This window comes from Sparus aurata, chromosome 16, assembly GCF_900880675.1.
Source record: "Sparus aurata chromosome 16, fSpaAur1.1, whole genome shotgun sequence".
Taxonomy (NCBI): Eukaryota; Metazoa; Chordata; class Actinopteri; order Spariformes; family Sparidae; genus Sparus; species Sparus aurata.
Genome location: NC_044202.1, coordinates 11,416,721 through 11,435,372, shown reverse-complemented (window position 1 = coordinate 11,435,372; position 18,652 = coordinate 11,416,721). Strand labels below are relative to the sequence as shown.

The following is an 18,652-nucleotide window of genomic DNA, read 5'->3' as shown; positions in this document are numbered from 1 at the left end:
AGGCTTGACTGTAGCCAGTGGCACAGGCGGAGTAATGAATGAGTAATGAATAATAGAAGAATAATGAAGAATAATGACTTGGGGAAAAGACACACACACACACGCACACACACGTGCGTACACACACGAGCACCGACATAGATAATTATGCAGTATCACCATCTATCTTCCTCTCTCGGGGAGAGGATGGTTCCTCTGTCCCCCCTGGTGTACACAACTTCATTAAGAGGAAGTCACCAACGGGTGCAGGGCATGTGGAGACACACTATCTAACATTATCTCCGTTCTACTGTAGAAGACAAACACATCGGAGGAAGTAGGTTTGCAGATAATATCAGCAAGTGCGGTTTCCAATATACTCACCGTGAGAAATCGCACTTGCTCAGCAAAATCGGTATCCACAGTTAGCGCCACTGTAAAGCATTCAGTCTTTAGCCGTTTAGCTACAGTGTGTGTTTCATGTGACATTTAGCAGAGAAGTGTTGTCAAATCTTCCGTCATTTCTTCATCGTGTCTTTTTGAAAGTTTCACAGTGACCATGTGGAAATGAAACCATGTTGTGGACATTTTTGCTTTTTTAATTTCATGTGTTAACCAAAGGCGTGATTACAATGCAAATTCAGAATTTTGATGTCCAGACAGAGGCAAAAAATAAAGAATCATTGTTTAAAACTGCCAATAATGGCACGTATGTACTAAATAAAGCTGAATTGACACAGATCTCAAAGAAAACACAGAAAAATGAAGATGAAATCTTTGTTTTTTTTCAAATATTTATTACGCTAGCATCATTAGGAGCAAAATGAAGAAGAGTCACTGGGCCCATTGTGTGTGGAAAATCACTAACACTGTCTCTCTTGTAGCCTCGAAGAAAAACACTTCCAGGAAGTAGGGTGGGTTAGGGTTATAACGTAGGTGGTAAACATGTCACCCAGAACAACCAACAACATCAAAGTTTCATAATGAGTGTGTGGAAATGAAACCAAGTTGCTCATCTGTCTGTCTTTTCTTCTCATTTTTTATTCTCTGCATGGGAACTAAAGACATTACTCATGATTTGTGCCTTTTAAGTAGGGGCGGAACAGAGAATGGCCATGGTCTTAAACCTGTGATGTGGGTACATTTACTCAAGTGACGCATTTCAGTACAACTTTGAGGTACGTGTACTTTAAGTGCCGTTCATAATTACCGTGCAGATTGTAAGCTACATGAGAGCCAAAGCAGCAGATTCATTTATTTCCACAATCAGATTTTCTTAAAAAAAACATCCGACTGATCTGATAATCAGAGAAAAACTTGAGACTTGAGAACTGGCTAGGTTGATAACATCAACGCAGATAATGCCAACGTCAAGTACACGGTTTACACATGCATGTTCATGCTTTTTAAACTTAAGTACATTTCATGTCAGATACTTTAAGGTTTTAACTCAAGTCCTATAGGTAAGTGTGCCTGTCACTTGAGTGTAAATAATATTTTACCAGGACATCCTTACTTTTATTCTTTACTTCAGTTTATCGTCAAGGATATCTTTCGGGTACTTTTAACAACACTGTAGAAAACTGTACAATAACAATAATAAGAACAATATTGGGCTGTATGTACTAAAGCTGAGCTGAATTGATGCAAACTCAAAATATAAACCCCAAAGAAAAAAAAAGGGGACTCCTTCTTTTGGGCAGTGATGCACAAAACACTTGCATAACAAATGCGTGACTCATGAACGTACGGAGTGGATGCGGATTTCTGTAAAACATAATATAGATGGTTAAACTATAAGGAGGCTGTGAGGCAACTCCTGACACGAGGAGACATCTCTGTGGAAAAGTACTGTGCTGAGTTTAAATTTATAGAAAGTTCACTCAAGTCTTTCTATCTTACACTTAACCTTTTTTTCTGAGAAAACTTAAGAAGCCGAACGCATGTCTTTTTAACTCGAAACCGACATGGAGATATTGCTACAGATACGGTACTTTCAGTTCTTCATGTCAGGAAGCTTCTCTCTGCTTCCTTAGTGCAGCTTTGTTTGTACAACAGTTTTATGAAGCAAGAGAAACTTCTGCCTACATTTCAGGAACTTGAGTTGCAGAAGCAATGTGTACTGTAATATACGCATGTAGTCACACACTCTGAGCATGAGGTAGTGTCGCGGAGTCCAGATCTACAGCAAATTATGCCATCTGACTGGCTGTCTTTTGTTGGTTTTCTTGAGTAGAAAACCAAAAAAAGTAATCTTGAGAGAGACTGCTAACGATAAAGAATGTAAAGGTGCAGATGTCACAAGAGCGCTGAACAAAATAATGTATGTTGAATGTATTCAACCAAGGACTTAAAACACGCTGCTTTGTCGGCTTTTGATATCTGGTGCTTTTTTTGCAGGCCTGTATAAAACCCACATGCTTCTTCCTGACCTGCTCTGGCTGCCGGTGAGTGTTTGCCTCAGGTGAGAGGTCTGGTGTCAAACTGTCCAACAGCGACAATCTTAGCTGTCATCACAGCCTGAGCCTGAAGGTGACCACTGACTGAGATATGAAATGTTCCAAACCAAGTGTGCTGAGAGTCTGATAGACTCGCCCGCCAGCTCTGAAATTTGAAAAACCATTAAAAGTTCTGTGGAGTCTGGTTAACTGTTTTCCCCCCCGCAGGTCTTAAATTGATTGACGGATTTTAAATGTTGCAAACTGAAGGCTTTCATGGGTGAGATTAGGTTTAATTACGAATCTCTCTGTGCTAATGTGTTTTTCTATTACTGTCATTAATTATCCTTTGGTTAGCTAGGGCTCTCCGCTTTCATGTACTGATAGTTTTTCCTTTTTTTCTATGTCGACAAAAACCAAGATTTCAAATATACGGACACATGGCATTCTGCCGTTTGCCTTGGATAAAAAAAAAAAAAATGGGGAATTTAATTAATTACTGCTGGATAGTGTTTTTTGTTGGTGATTTCGAAAAAGGAACTCAAAACTTCCCTTCCTCTCAGTTCCTCCATTCTCACCTGTGCTTGTTGTTATAGCCCACGATTCATAGTTGCGCCTGTTTGCCTGGAGTGAGAGTGGCGATTTCTTTTTTGTTCATCTAAAGAAAACAACATGCTGCTCGCTGGCTTTTATGTCCTGCTCTTTTTGTGCAAGGGCACAGGTAAGGATCTTTTTATTTAGTGAATGTGATAACAGAGTATAGCTTTCAGATACATTTCCTTTCTTCTTCTAGCTGGCCAAACAACACAACCTTGGACAACGTGGCCTGTAACCTACACTACTACTACCAGGGCAACTACTGCCGCTCCAGCTACAGAAGGTAATACAGAATGTGATCAGCAATCAAATGAAACTAAAAGATACAGACGCTGGTGACTCTGTAAAGATGTACACTGCAACCTGCAGCGCAATCTTTTGAGTTTATATGTTAGCAGGAACACTATATATGTTTACAAAATGGCCACCAGTTTTTAATAATCTCAACATTATTTTTGTAGGAAATCATGCTTTAATTGTGGCACGATTCTAAACCAGTCCAGTCCAAATGCTACAGTAGCAGTGAGCTTCAAATGCTGTTGACTATGAACATCTGTCAAAACTGTTCGCCTCTCCATTTAAACGATATTGATAATGCACTGGAGAGTGAACATTTTAATGAAATGTTGCAGGTTAGCCTTTGAAAAGTCTTTGAGATCCATTCTCTTGGCACCATGAATGTCTGCGCTTGATATCATGGCTATCTATCTGACCGCTGCTGAGATATTTCAGTCCTGACCAATGTGGTGGCGGGCTAACCCACAAACATCCCTTGAAGCTCACCGCTAGCATGGCTGAAGTGCGATAGCAATATCTTCCTTCTGTAACTGTTTCATATCTACTATCTCTTCTCCTCTACCATCTCCATCCTCCATTTGTTCCCAGTACCACTATCTCATCTGCAGCTGACAGCCACACCAGACTACCCGGTTGCAGAAGGTCAAAAAGTCATCCTTTCCTGCAGTGCGCTCACCATGCCAGACAATGTTGTTTGGACCTGGGTACGCCTGGGAAATCTGAATTGGACTGAAGTACAAAAGGGTAGCAGTAGTGAACTGACCCTCACCGAGCCACAGCAGAGTGGGTTATACCAATGCCACGCCGAGAGCCCGTTATCTCAGACTAGCCAGAGCCGAGACCACGCAGTCTACATCGTCTCCATGCATGCAACAGGTTGGTGGTCTGTTTTAAACTGTTGCACATTTGAATGGAAACAGAATGAAATCTAAGCAGGTCTGTACAGTGAGAGTGAGAGTCTTACAGTCTTGATTTTTGATTGATATTCATTCCTAGGATGCTTTGGATTGATGGTTTGGGTCAATTGCCAAACTCAGAGTCTTAGGAATTAACAACCTCAGGGTTTTTTACAGAAAGATGCATATTGTTGCTCTTAATTTGGTAGGAACCAACTCAAATACTGATTGGAGAATCTAACAGTTAAAAATTTTACTTGTCAGTGCCCCCCTCGTTGTTTTTTAAATCATCTAAACACATCATTTGCAAATTTAACTAACAATCTATTATAAAAGCGACTTTTATTGGGCCGTATGTGAGCAGATTTTAACGTGATTGAAAAATGAGACCTTTCCCGTCTTTCTCGGTTGTCTGTACAAACCTGCGGTAGATTTTTATTAAGGAAGGATTTTCCATGACAGTCCAAAGAATGCTACTTCATTATCTGCACTTTCTCAAGCACCTCGTCACACTGCTCCGCTGACAGAAAGCAACAGTGGCTACCATTAGTTTAAAAATGGAGTCCACTAACCAGCACAGAGCCCCTTTAAAGCAAAACTCTTGCCAAAATGCAACCTAGGCTTTTTTTGTGAATGTACCCGAGTCAAACCTTCGTGTAAAAGCATAATTACGACAAAAGAGGCACTTTTAAGATTTACCGTATTTTCGTTTTTTCGGGTCAAACTCATTTTCAATGGGAGTGCTACGGGCACTACTATGATAGCAGCAAAATCGCTATTTTTAAAACACTAAGACGGCTCGACACAACATGAAACTTTGCTCGTAGTATCACCAGGGTCTCTAGACATGAACACAAGCATTGAGAACATTGTTTGTGTACACAGAGTTTACTAAAAAGAAAGTCTTTGAACAACTCAAGTTTGCAGATGCTTGTTCCGAGAGCCGCCATCCTGCCAGCCAGAAGTATCATTCTCCGAATGCGACTTAACTTGGACAAGAGTTAAGGTGGACCACTCCAAAAGCTTAAATCCATATAAATGCACGGATGATTCGTTGTTTTGCTGTCTGCAAAAAACAATATTGACCTTGAAGTTGAAAAAGGAGCCTCATACAAGAGACAATACTGAAATAAAAAGCCAGAGAAGTCACGTGAAATGTCGCATTGCGTTGTTGCCGGAAGACAGTAGCAGTCCACCTTAACTCTCCTCAAAGTTACGTCGCATTCGGAAATCAACACTTCTCCACTGGCAGGACGGCGGCTAGCGGAGCAAGCTACTGCTAACGTTAGTTGTTCAAAAACTTTCTTTTTAGCAAACGCCGTGTACACAAACAATGTTCTCAATGTTCTCATGTGTAGAGACCCTGCTGATACTACGAGCAAAGTTTCATGTTGTGTGTCACACCTTCTTAGTATTTTAAAGATAGCCCGTAGCACTCCCATTGAAAATGAGCTTGACCCGTAAACGAGAATACGATAAATCTTACAAGTGCCTCTTAATTATGCTTTTACATGAAGGTTTGAATCAGTTACATTCACACAAAAAAGCCTGGGTTGCATTTTGTCGAGAGTTTTGCTTTAAGGTTTTGTAATTAGCGTTGGTTTAAGGGTAAAAAGGCCTAATAATATATATATATATAATGAGGTGCTTATTAACATTATGCTGTGTTAATAATGGCATCATCAACATGCTTATTATAAGATTATACACATTTATAAGCACTTTTAGGAAACTTTCTGACAATTTATACACTGCTTAAGAAAATCAATAATAATAATAAGTTAATTGTTAAAAGGGGCATAGTTAGCTGCTGATAAATGCATAATAGAGTATGTATAACTCATAATAAAGCCATGGTAAAGTTTGGTAGAAGTTAAACAAGATGAAACATGTTTATGGTGCTATTATTCACACCTACGCTGATTTTTTGTCACTTATTAGTGAACATAAGCACATATTTTGATTAATCTTTAGTATGCTAATGTTGTCTGCTGTTTCTGTTTGTCATGCACACAGATAGAATATCATATTTGTCCTCCTAACTGTTTATTGGTTAAAGCCTTTCTCCTGCAACTCTGTGTTGTTTCCCCCAACTTATAATAGTCGGTGAGAATTTAGGAATCGCCGCCTTCGTCCTCTCTCTCCTGGCCTTGATCATCGACTTTCTAATTCTTTTTTGGCTGGGCTGGAAAAGACTTGCTGACCCACAGCCTACATCCACCACTGTGGCGAAAGGTGAAAAACACAATGCATTTCCTGTTTTTATAGCAAATGTTCTGAGAGTGATTTTAATTACTTGTTTTTGATTTTTTTTTTATAGGTTTGCCTGGATCTGAAAAGTCACCAAAGTAAATATCTCTACAGAAAATAAATTAGATTTATGATGATGTGAATCCAAAGGCCGCGTACATTAACAGTTTGGTCACCTTTTTCTGCTCACCAGGGGAGTTGTTCCACCGGCTGACGCTGACGGAGATGTGTACATGAATTACACAAGCACCAACCAAGCCTACACTGATCTGGACATCACCAACATGACTACGGACAATGTGTACTCAAGTCTGTCATGAACAGGGGGAGGGAGGGAGGGAGGGTGAAGATGTGCAATAACAAGAGGAAGAAGCGACGGTAGTTATATCTGCGTATAGAGCTCAACAGTGCCTTTAACCTGATAGCTGATCTTTTGCGCTCGCAGTTTGTCGATGTGTGGATTACCTCAAAGCTGCTTGATTTCATCTAATTTCGCAAAATATCTGATTGTGGTAAAACCCACAGATCTTTACTCGTGTGAAACTGTTCCCACTGAACAGGAGGAAACGCTTCTCTCTCCTTGTTTGTACATGTTAACAAAATCTGTAATGTGCTACAATTTTCAGTGTGTCTCAAACTACATCCACTGTTGATGGGTTGATTTGTCAGAAACAATATTGCGAATTGAACAGAGAAATAAAACTTTTATTTCAAGACGTATGGAGTCAAACCAGCAACACCGCCTTTTGGATCAAAGAACAACACAAGGTCACAAAAACTGTGTCATTAAAAATAAAACATGCAGCAACAGCAGGGAAGCTCACAATAAATACGGCAGAAATCTGAATTATAATAAGCATTAGCTTTCTTTGTCACAGTGAATCATGGGATAATTTTACAGTATGTCACAATATTGGATGCCAGAGGGGAAATGTAGCTCAAGCTTTCTTATATTTATTCCCTGGTCTTACAAAACCAGACAAAACGTGCCTAGGCAAAGCCAAACCTGTCATCTGTCTTATGGAGACACTCATCGGTATGCACACGTTTTATTTTGTGTGTGTGTGTGTGTGTGTGTGTGTGTGTGTGATCGTGTGTTTGTAATCTAGGGAGAGGACAACTTCTAAACAACCGAAAAGAGATGACTTGTCTGTAAATATGAATTTTCAGTTTTTTGTGCCGTACATAGGGCAAAACAGCACCTGTTGGACAATCTAAACAATGAGTTTGTTGTCTTGCCAGTTGATTTCTCAGCAAGATACGTTTCGTTAATGTGCTTCTGCTTGCAAAACTTCTCCTTTCAGCTCAAGCTCACACAGGAAGAGCAATAGGACTGGTGCGGTTCAGACCACAAGATAGATATATCAAGATATTTGTGTAAGCCCACATTAAAAAGTGATTCTGAGGGTGTAGCTACCAACACCACACAGACAACGAGCTATAGGTGCAACATCATGCAGTATGTGCTCTTGTGTCTTTCACATACAATAACATGTCTACCATTAAATACAAATAGTACATGTTTAAATCAGTCTATTTCGTGCTGTTGGTCCTCGTTCTGGGGCCTCAGGCTCTGATTCCTGCTGTCCATGGACAGCTGTGTGTTGGCCGTCTGCGAACATCCCTCTCCCTTTCCTAACTTTTTAATGTGGGCCGTGATGAACCTTCTGAACTTCCTTGTGGCGAAACAATAAACTACTGGATCCAAAATGCAATTGAGGCCCATGAGAAGTAAAGTGATCTGATGCGCGTCACTCAACACCTGACGAGCATCCTCGCTCCACTTTACGTGGCCCCAGCCATCCTCGATCCGCAACACTGCCAGTGTCCAAGGGCCTTGAATGATATGGTGGGGCAGGAAACACAGAACAAACACCCCCACCACAGCTATCAACATCTGCAGGGCCCTCCGTTTCACGCCTCTGGGCCTTCTAGATGTTGAAGACATGGTCCTGGTGGACTTTTTAGATATAACCGTAGCCTGAGTGGGACTTTGAGAAAGTAACGCCCGAGCAATGAGGAAATTACACACCACAACAAGAAAAAAGACGACAAAAAACAATCCAATTATTGCAAAATGAGGGGCAGCCACTTTTTTCTTTTCAAAATCTGTTTGATTCTGGAACCCCTCAAAACAGCGAGTGAAGTTCTTGTCAGGGTTGGTCCCTGGAGATATCAGAGATGGAACAGCCATTGACACGGTCAACACCCAGATGATGACGCACACGATGATCCCACGACGTCTGTGGTCCGAAGAGGCAGCATCCAGAGGCTGGGTGACAGCCCAGTACCGGTTGACGCTGATGGCTCCGAGGAAGAGGATGGAGCAGTAGGTGTTGATGAAGAACAATGAACCAGTAAGTCGGCAAGTGAAGTCTGTGTAGATCCAGTCACCTCGGCGACTGTAATAGCCAATCCACAAGGGAAGAGCGAGCACAAAAAGAAGATCAGCGATCGTCAAGTTTTTCATGTAGATGCGGATTTCACCCATATTCTTGGTTTCGCGGAGGCAGCGCAGGACATACAGCATGTAGATGTTCTCGACGAGGCCGAGGACAAAGATGATACTGTAGGCAACTGGAAAGAGGACATAACGAAATTCGGAATCCAGGAAGGTCGAGTTGTTGACTTGTTCTGTGGTCAAGCCCATTTTTGTCTGTTGGAGACAGAACACATCAGCATCAGAGAAATGTCTTGGAAAGCATGTTGAGTCGAAAGAATATTCTCTGTTGACAATATATTAGGTGCACCTGCTAAAATGATTGTTCTTTAATGTTTCAGGAACATTATAACCTTAGCATGTGAGATAGTTGTGGGAGAAAAATCCAAGGTCCAGAAAACTCTGGCCTCACAAGACAACATGTCGTACGTACCCTGTATGAACGTTAAACCGATAAGATATGGATGAGGGCATGGTGACATGTGATCTATGAGTTTTTTATATCTCATGGTTTTTGCAAACTTAGCAGTTTGAAGCTGCTGTAGATACGTCAACAGAACAATATCCCAAACAAATTAAAGCTGATTGTTTGTGTAAACCATATATGGTAGCAGATGTAATGTCTTCTACGCATTTTCTTTCTATTCCTCACTTCTGCAGTCTGCAGTAATTTCCAACCAATTTGTGGATAAATAGATAACCATATATGGGAGGGATGTTTTCTGAGCTAAAGATATCATCTGAACATTGATGAGACTCTGGAGGATTAACTTGAATACTCATTTTGTATACATATGTGCTGTTATTTTGCTCCTCCTTGTAAGTTTGTATGAATTACTTCAACATGTTGATGAAGGTTCTCAGTCTTCCAGGTCATGGTTAACAAATACTAGATATACTCCAACTTAAGCTATCGGTGTCCCTGAGTTTTCTTCATCTCTCCTGAATGGTCAAGCGAGCCGAAATTCCACAACAGTTGTCATTGACAGCAACATTTTACCTGTGTTCTGAACCTTCTAATTAATCAAAACCTTCCTAACATTTCAAGTTTGAGGGCGTGAATCAGCTTCACAGTTCAAAACAGGGCATAGTTTGATCTGCCCGCCTTGACATGTCGCACAAAAAGAGCAAATATAACAGGATGTCAACTTACCAGACTGCTTCTTCTCTTCTTATATGTCTCAAGATGAATGTGTCAGTGTCAGTAAAGTGAAGTTCCCTTAAAGGGGCGGGTTTCTGTGTCAGTGGGAGTGCTTCAGAGGTCATGACAAAGGAGGCAAGAACTTCTTACAGTCTACTTTGGAAATCCCAATGATGCAATGCATAGAGCCACCTCCGTTTCTTCTTCCTGAGGTAGTTAATCAAAGGCACGACGTCTCAGAGAACATCTTGAGGCACAATCAGTTTCTCCCTATCCTTGATGTAGCCTGGTGAAATTAGAATAACACAGGACACAAACTATTTTATGGGATTTTTATTTCTCTGAATACTCTTCAAAAGGGAGAGTCGTATTAAATGATCTTAGAGTGTTAGGTTTAGGTTTACATTTAGCAAAGATTTTTCTACACAAACAAAACAGGAGTCTCATATCAATTAATACCTTGTTCTTCAAGACCCAAAGAATTCCACCTATTTTGGTTAATAATATCCCTCGCTGAAATACATTAACCTTTTACATAATGTGACCAAAATCATCAGCTGACTGAAGCTGTATCTAATGCAGAAATTCAGCTTAGTGCATTAATGAGAATACATCTGAATAAAGAATACATGAACCCAAATGACTTGACTGAAAGTGCATTAATGACAATACATGAACAACTGTAGCGGTAGCTCTGCTGCTAAACAGAATTTAAAAAAATAATAATAATCCACATACAGTTATTACAACAGAATATAATACATTGGTACACCAATATGAAATTAAATTATACAGTACATCAATATACTTACTACACTTTATCTCTGTGCTAATTCAGGTGCACATTATGTGGCGACAGGCCATCAACTCCATGCAGCACTACACAACGAAAATAAGCATTATGTTTGGTAAAATGCACAACTACTGAATGTTCTCTAGCATGCTGCTCCGCCCTCCGTTTCAATGTTTCAAGGAAATTATTCAAGAAGTGCAACAAACGCGTGGGCATTAATGTCATTAAACAATGAAGTTATCACAACAGCAGTTTTAATATTAAACAATTAATTAACAGCTCTAATTAATCTACAGACAGTCAGACCCCTGATTAAACAAGTGTCTGTGTCTTCAGTGAGTCATGATTGGGTCTTTTAGCCTGAATCGTTAAAATTAATTGCCTCTACTACACAGAGATTTGTTTGATGTTAAATGTAATGTCATTAGTGTGCCTTAATTGTTCTTTATATTGACATGCACAGGCATTTTGAGGGGCTCCCAGACAGTCACAGTTATGTCCCCGTCCTCCTTCTGTCTTTACACACTGCACTAACAGTTTCTGCTCAGCTTCAATCTGTAATGTTGAAAACTATTCACCGAGACAGAAATCTTGGTGTGATCATGGACTCAGACCTGAATTTCAGCAGCCACACTAAAACAATTACAGAGTCAGCCTGCCATCATCTTAAGTATATATTAAGGATAAAAGGAGTTATGTCTCTGCAGGATTTGGAAACACTTGTCAGTGCATTTATCTTCAGCAGACTTTATAAGGCACTGAATGGTTTAGGGCCAAAATACATTTCTGATCTGCTGCAACGTCATGAACCATCCAGACCTCTGAGGTCGTCAGGTACAGGTCCTTTTTCAGTCCCCAGAGTCAAGACTAATCATGGAGGAGCAGCGTTCAGTTATTACACCCCACATATCTGGAACAAGCTCCCAGAAAATGCTGGTCTGCTACAACTCACCCCTTTTACATCAAGGCTGAGGACCTTTCCGTTCACCGCAGCCTTTCACTGAAGCGATTTTCAGGCTTTGAACTGCACTGTGACCTTTATTCTTTAGTCTTGTCTCTTTTAAACATTTTTTAACGTATTTTTTAACTTGTTTTGATGTTTTGTTCCTTGATGTCTTCCTACTTGTTTTGAATGTATTTTAAATGCAATTTTTAATGTCCTTTCATGTCATTTTATGCCCCTGTAAATCACTTTGAGTTGCCTTGTGTCTGAATTGTGCTTTACAAATAAACTTGCCTTGCCTATAAAACCGTATACACACACATACACAAAGGATGTGTTTAACCGTTGAGTTAAAAATGCACCTCAGTCAATAAAAGCGCTACTACTTCCAATCAGTCAATATGGCGATAAAAAAAAACAGGTCAGAGGAGTTGAGGCGGATTGTTTTTCTTGGCGGCCTCACTCAGCTGTGTCCCACTCCGCCTCCATCACCCTCTTGTTTAGAAAAACCCTCACCTTGGCTTTCAGATCAACATCAAAATCTAGCAAATGATCAAATTACAGATTCTCATACGCATTTACAGATATCACTTACAAAAACAATACTGGCGCAAGCTGCAGGTGTGCTGTCTGTTTCCCGTAACATGATACAGACAGCACACCTGTAATTTTGTAATCTGATATTCCAATCACATGAAATCCATCACTACACAACCCAGCCCCCAGCTTCAAAAAGGTACATCTAACACATCTAGATGGCTTTAATTCATGATTTCCTGTTGGACAAACCACTCTGAGACTGAAGTGGTTCTTATTCTCAGCAGTTGAGTCTTAACTGTGCAGTAATTCATTTTAACCACAAGGGGGAGGGACAGGCTAATAAAAAACAGTAAATGCTCCTGTGTCAAACAGTGTACACAGTGTTGGAGTGACTTAGCCCAGGTGAGGCTCCAGACCCCACTCTGTGAACTGCATGCACCACCACCACCGCGCCCCTCTGTGGTAAATGTTTAATTCCAGCTCCTATGTATAAGCACACAACACGTCCTCCTCTCCCTGGTGCCACAGTGTAATTCCTAGATTAAGATCAATCTCTTTTTTAAGATTAAGCCTCCCCAAGTTTATTGCTGTTATTATGGCTTGGCGGTGGAATAAGACAGCAGAGCTTTTTGGTGGTTGTGCCCTGCATGCCTGCCAGACGTGCGGTGCCACTGCTTGGGTATACAGGCTCACACCATAAAAGGAAAAAAAAAGAAAATCTTTTCACGATGTTGTCGCTAGCGGTTTGGGTGTGGATTCAAAAGATTCCACAGTAAGTGGTGAGATTTGTCTCGGTCATGAAATGGAGGGCAGCTTATGTGAGATGTGGTTTGGTTGACTGACATCTTATCATTGACTTCATGTAAGTGTGTATGTCTGATGAAATATTGATGTGTCCTTGGGCAGAATTAGATAAGTACATCGACACCAATCTTATTACTGAGCCAAAACCAGCAGCCTGTTAGCTTAGCTTGTCTTAGCTTCGAGATGGTCCCAAAGCTCAGTGCTATCCTTAGCCCGGAGCTAGGACTAGTTGATTTTATCGAGTTTAAACTTAATAAATGTGTTTGTAATGCTATTATAAATGAATATAGGAAACTCATAAGGCTTTTATTAATGCTCTTTGGCATCTATTACCTATTAAGTTCTTATAAATGTCATATAATCCAATTATAAACATGTTTACGATGCTATTATTCACACCTACACTGATTTTTTGTTACTTATCAGATAAGACATATTATGATGAATCTTTAGTATGCTAATGTAGTCTGTAGTTTCTGTCATGCACACAGTTAGAATATCATATTTGTCTTCTTAACTGTTTATCAGTTAAAGCCTTTCCTCTGCAACTCTGTGTTGTTTCCCCCGACTTTTAATGGTTGGTGAGAATTTAGGAATTGCTGCCTTCGTCCTCTCTCTCCTGGCTTTGATCATCAACTTTCTAATTCTTTTTTGGCTGGGCTGGAAAAGACTTGCTGACCCACAGCCTACATCCACCACTGTGGCGAAAGGTGAAAAACACAATGCATTTGCGGTTTCGATTTTAAGTAAATGATCTGAGAGTAATTTTAATTACTTGTTTTTTATTTATATATAGGTTTGCCTGGACCTGAAAAGTCACCAAAGTAAATATCTCTACAGAAAATAAATTAGATTTATGATGATGTGAATCCAAAGGATGTGTACATTAACAGTTTGGTCACATTTTTCTGCTCACCAGGGGAGTTGTTCCACCAGCTGACGGTGACGGAGATGTGTACATGAATTACACAAGCACCAACCAAGCCTACACTGATCTGGACATCACCAACATGACTACGGACAATGTGTACTCAAGTCTGCCATGAACAGGGGGAGGGAGGGAGGGAGGGTGGAGATGTGCGATAACAAGAGGAAGAAGAGACGGTAGTTATATCTGCATATAGAGCTCAACAGTGCCTTTAACCTGATAGCTGATCTTTTGGGTTCACAGTTTGTCGATGTGTGGATTACCTCAAAAGCTGCTTGATTTCATCTAATTATGCAAAATATCTGAATGTGTTAAAACCCACAGATCTGTAGTACTCGTGTGAAACTGTTCCCACTTAACAGGAGGAAACACTTCTCTCTCTGTTTGTACATGTCAACAAAGTCTGTAATGTGCAACAACTTTCAGTGTGTGTCATGATTCCAGATTTTGCCTTGTGTTTTTTGTGTTTGGATTTTTCATGCCTTGTCCCTTTAAGTTTTTCCTGTGGTCTGCCCTCTGTCTCCCTCTGTCTGTCTGCCTTGTTCCCTCCTGGTCTGCTCCTCTGTGCTCCTCCCCTTCGTTAACCCACCTGGCTTCCTCCCTCCTCTCTCTCCTCACCTGTTCCTCGTTTGGTAATCATTGCTGGTGTACTTAGTCTGTGTGTTTCCCTTCACTCCCTGTCCGGTCATTGTATGTCTTCCGTTTCGTTCGTCTGCCCCTGCCCCTGCTCATGCCTGCTCCTGTCTCTGTTCCCGTCGGCTCCCCATTCCTTCTGGTATGTGTTTTTGGATTTTGAGTTTTGCATTTCGCATTTTGATTTGAACTTTGGTTTTGGTTTGTACTTTGCCTTTTTCCTTTGCACTTTGTTGTTTCACTGTTCAGTTGCTACTTTGTTCTTTCGTCCCTGTTTTGTCTGTTTTGGGTTTTTACATTCAGCTTTAAAATAAAGCGCGCCTTTTGTTCATCCCTGATCCTGCCTCTTGTCCCCTGTTTTACTGCGTTTGGGTCTAACCCCTTCCTCCTGAGTATCCCCTGTTTCCCGAGAACCTGACAGTGTGTCTCAAACTACATCAACTGTTGATGGGTTGATTTGTCAGAAATGATATTGCAAATTGAATGCAAATAAAACTGTTATTTCAAGATTTATGGAGTCAAACCAGCAACACTGCCTTTTGGATCAAAGAACAACACAAGATCACAAAAGCCACTGTGCCATTAAGAAAAAATAAAAAAAAATAATGCAACAGCAGGTAAGCTCACAGTAAACACAGCAGAATGAATCTGAATGATGGTAAAATTAGCTTTCTTTGTCACAGTGAATCATGGGATATTTTTACAGTATGTCACAATATCGAATGCCAGAGGGAAAATAAAAACTCTTATAAAACCATATTAAACGTGCCTAGGCAAAGCCAAACCTGTCACATATCCGATTGAGCCAAAAAGAGACAACTGGTCTGTAAATATGTGTATATCTGTTTTTAGTGCCATACATAAGGCAGAACAGCACCTGGATTATCTAAACAATGTGTTCGTTGTCTCGCCAGTTGATTTCTCAGTCAGATGTGCTTCAGTAATGTGCTTCTGCTTACAAAACTGCAAAACCCAGATTAAAAAGTGATTCTGAGGGTTTAGCTACCAACACCACACAGACAACGAGCTATAGGTGCAACATCATTCTGTATGTGCTCTTGTGTATTTCGCATACAGTAACATAATCTACCTTTTAATCCAAATAGTACATGTTTAAATCAGTCCATTTCGTGCTGTTGGTCCTTGTTATGGAGTCCTCAGGCTCTGATTCCTGCTGTTCATGGACAGCTGTGTGTTGGCTGTCTGTGAAAAGCCTTCTCCCTTTCCTAACTTTTTAATGTGTGTCATGATGAACCTTCTGAACTTCCTTGTGGCAAAACAATAAACTACTGGATCCAAAATGCAATTGAGGCCCATGAGAAGTAAAGTGATCTGATGCGCATCGCTCAACGCCTGACAAGCCTCCTCGCTCCACTTTACGTGGCCCCAGCCATTCTTGATCCGCAACACTGCCAGTGTCCAAGGGCCTTGAATGATATGGTGGGGCAGAAAACACAGAACAAACACCCCCACCACAGCTATCAACATCTGCAGGGCCCTCCGTTTCAAGCCTCTGGGTCTTCTAGATGTTGAAGACATGGTACTGGTGGACGTTCTAGATATAATCGTAGACTGAGTGGGACTTTGAGAAAGTAACGCCTGAGCAATGAGGAAATTACACACCACGACAAGAAAAAAGACGACAAAAAACAATCCAATTATAGCAAAATGAGGGGCAGCCACTATTATCTTTTTGAAATCTGTTTGATTCTGGAACCCCTCAAAACAGCGAGTTAAGTTTTTGTCAGGGTTGGTTCCTGGAAGAATCACATATGGAACAGCCATTGACACGGTCACCACCCAGATGATGACGCACACGATGATCCCACGACGTCTGTGGTCCGAAGAGGCAGCATCCAGAGGCTGGGTGACAGCCCAGTACCGGTTGACGCTTATGGCTCCGAGGAAGAGGATGGAGCAGTAGGTGTTGATGAAGAACAACGAACCAGTAAGCCTACAAGGGTAGTCTGTGTAGATCCAGTCACCTTCACGGTTGTAATAGTCAATCCACAAGGGTAGAGCGAGCACAAAAAGAAGATCGGCGATCGTCAAGTTTGTCATGTAGATGCGGATTTCACCCATATTCTTTGTTCCACGGAGGCAGCGCAGGACATACAGCACGTAGATGTTCTCGACGAGGCCGAGGACAAAGATGATACTGTAGGCAACTGGAAAGAGGACATAACGAAATTCTGAATCCAGGAAGGTCGAGTTACTTCCAGGGTCCTCACCAGGGGTGCCTGACATTTTTGTCTGTTGGAGACAGAACATGTCAGCATCAGGGAAATGTCTTGGAAAGCATGTTGAGGCAAAAGAATATTCTCTGTTGACAATATATTAAGTGCACCTGCCAAAATCATTTCATCCTTTAATGTTTCAGGAACATTATAACCTTAGCATGTAAGGTAGTTGTGGGAGAAAAATCCAAGATCCAGAAAACTCTGGCCTCACAAGACAAGATGTCGTACGTACCCTGTATAAACGTTAGGCTCTATTAGATATAGATGAGGGCATAGTGACATCTGATTTATGAGTTTATATATCTCATGGTCTTTTCAAACTTAGAAGTTTGATGCTGTTGTAGATACATCTACAGAACAATATCCCAAACAAACCAAGGCTGATTGTTTGTGTAAACCATCTATGGTAGCAGATGTAACGTCTTCTACGCATTTTCTTTCTATTCCTCACTTGGTCTGCAGTAATTTCCAACTAATTTGTGGATAAATAGATAACAACCATATATGGGAGGAATGTTTTCTGATCTGAAGACTTCATCTGAACATTGATGAGACTCTGGAGGATTAACTTGAACACTCACTTTGTATGTAGATGTGCTGTTTTTTTGCTCCTCCTTGCAAGTCTGTACAAACTACTCCAACGTGTTGATGAAGGGTTTCAGTCTTCCAGGTCTTGGTTAATATGTACTAGCAATAGTAGAACGTCTCTGGTACTAGATATACTCCAACTTAAGCTATCTGTGTCCCTGAGTTTTCTTCATCTCTCCTGAATCGTTGTCATTGACAGCAGCGTTTTACCTGCATTCTAAACCTTCTAATTAATCAAAACCTCCCTAACACTTCAAGTTTGAGCACATAAATCAGCTTCACATTTCAAAACTGGGCATGGTTTGATCTGCCAGCCTTGACATGTCGCACAAAAAGAGCAAATATAACAGGATGTCAACTTACCAGACTGCTTCTTCTCTTCTAATATGTCTCAAGATGTGAGCAGTGTGAATGTGTCACTGTCAATAAATATGAAGTTCCCTGAAAGGGGTGGGCTTCTGTGTCAGGGGGAGTGCTTCAGAGATCATGACAAATGAGGGAAGAACTTCTTACAGTCTTCTTTGGAAATCCCAGTGATCCAAAATGCATACAGTCGCCTCCATGTCTTTTTCCTGTGGCGTCCTGTCTGTAGAAACTAAACAAAAGAGACACCCACGTTGGAGCAATCTTGGAATTTTACAGTTAGCCTGCTCAAAGAAAAATGGTTTAATTGCTCTGAGCAAGTGGAGATAAAACCATTAAATGTGATGTAGTTGATTAAAGACATGACTTCTCTGAGAACATCTTGAGGCAAAATCAGTTTCTCACTATCCTTGAGTTTATAGTTTGAGAAAAATGAGTCGGCTCAATGTTTCAAGGAAATGATTCAAGAGGTGCAACACACGTGTGGGCATTAATTAAATTAAACAATGAAGTTATCACAACAGCCGTTTTAATGTTCCCTAAATTGGAACCAAAACTTTTTTCTTTTCTTTTTAGCTTCTACATTAAACAATTAATTAACAGCTCGAATTAATATACAGACAGTCAAACCCCTGATTAAACAAGTGTCTGTGTCTTCAGTGAGTCATGTTTGGGCTTTTAGACCGAATGGTTAAAATGAATTTCCTCTTCTACATAGAGATTTGTTTGATGTTAAATGTTATGTCATTAGTATGCCTTAATTGTTCTTTACATTGACATGC

General features: G+C 40.6%; 3 protein-coding genes across 3 annotated transcripts; 1 reads left to right on the top strand and 2 right to left on the bottom strand.

Annotated features, from left to right (window-relative positions):
• The first annotated feature begins 2,466 nt into the window (after positions 1-2,466).
• LOC115597322 (uncharacterized) lies at positions 2,467-6,809 on the top strand. Its single transcript, XM_030443152.1, has 6 exons — positions 2,467-3,138; positions 3,211-3,297; positions 3,900-4,187; positions 6,311-6,442; positions 6,528-6,555; positions 6,651-6,809. The coding sequence occupies exons 1-6, from the start codon at positions 3,090-3,092 to the stop codon at positions 6,775-6,777; spliced, it is 711 nt and encodes a 236-aa protein (XP_030299012.1). The 5' UTR covers positions 2,467-3,089; the 3' UTR covers positions 6,778-6,809.
• A 332-nt stretch (positions 6,810-7,141) lies between these two features.
• Positions 7,142-10,119, bottom strand: LOC115597321 (platelet-activating factor receptor-like). The gene is made up of 2 exons (XM_030443150.1): positions 10,051-10,119; positions 7,142-9,113 (listed from the first exon to the last, which is right to left on the bottom strand). Exon 2 carries the CDS (start codon positions 9,105-9,107, stop codon positions 7,986-7,988), a length of 1,122 nt encoding a protein of 373 aa, XP_030299010.1. The 5' UTR covers positions 9,108-9,113; positions 10,051-10,119; the 3' UTR covers positions 7,142-7,985.
• A 5,213-nt stretch (positions 10,120-15,332) lies between these two features.
• LOC115566079 (platelet-activating factor receptor-like) lies at positions 15,333-16,926 on the bottom strand. The gene has a single exon (XM_030391817.1). The coding sequence runs from the start codon at positions 16,924-16,926 to the stop codon at positions 15,826-15,828; it is 1,101 nt and encodes a 366-aa protein (XP_030247677.1). The 3' UTR covers positions 15,333-15,825.
• Positions 16,927-18,652: the final 1,726 nt, after the last annotated feature.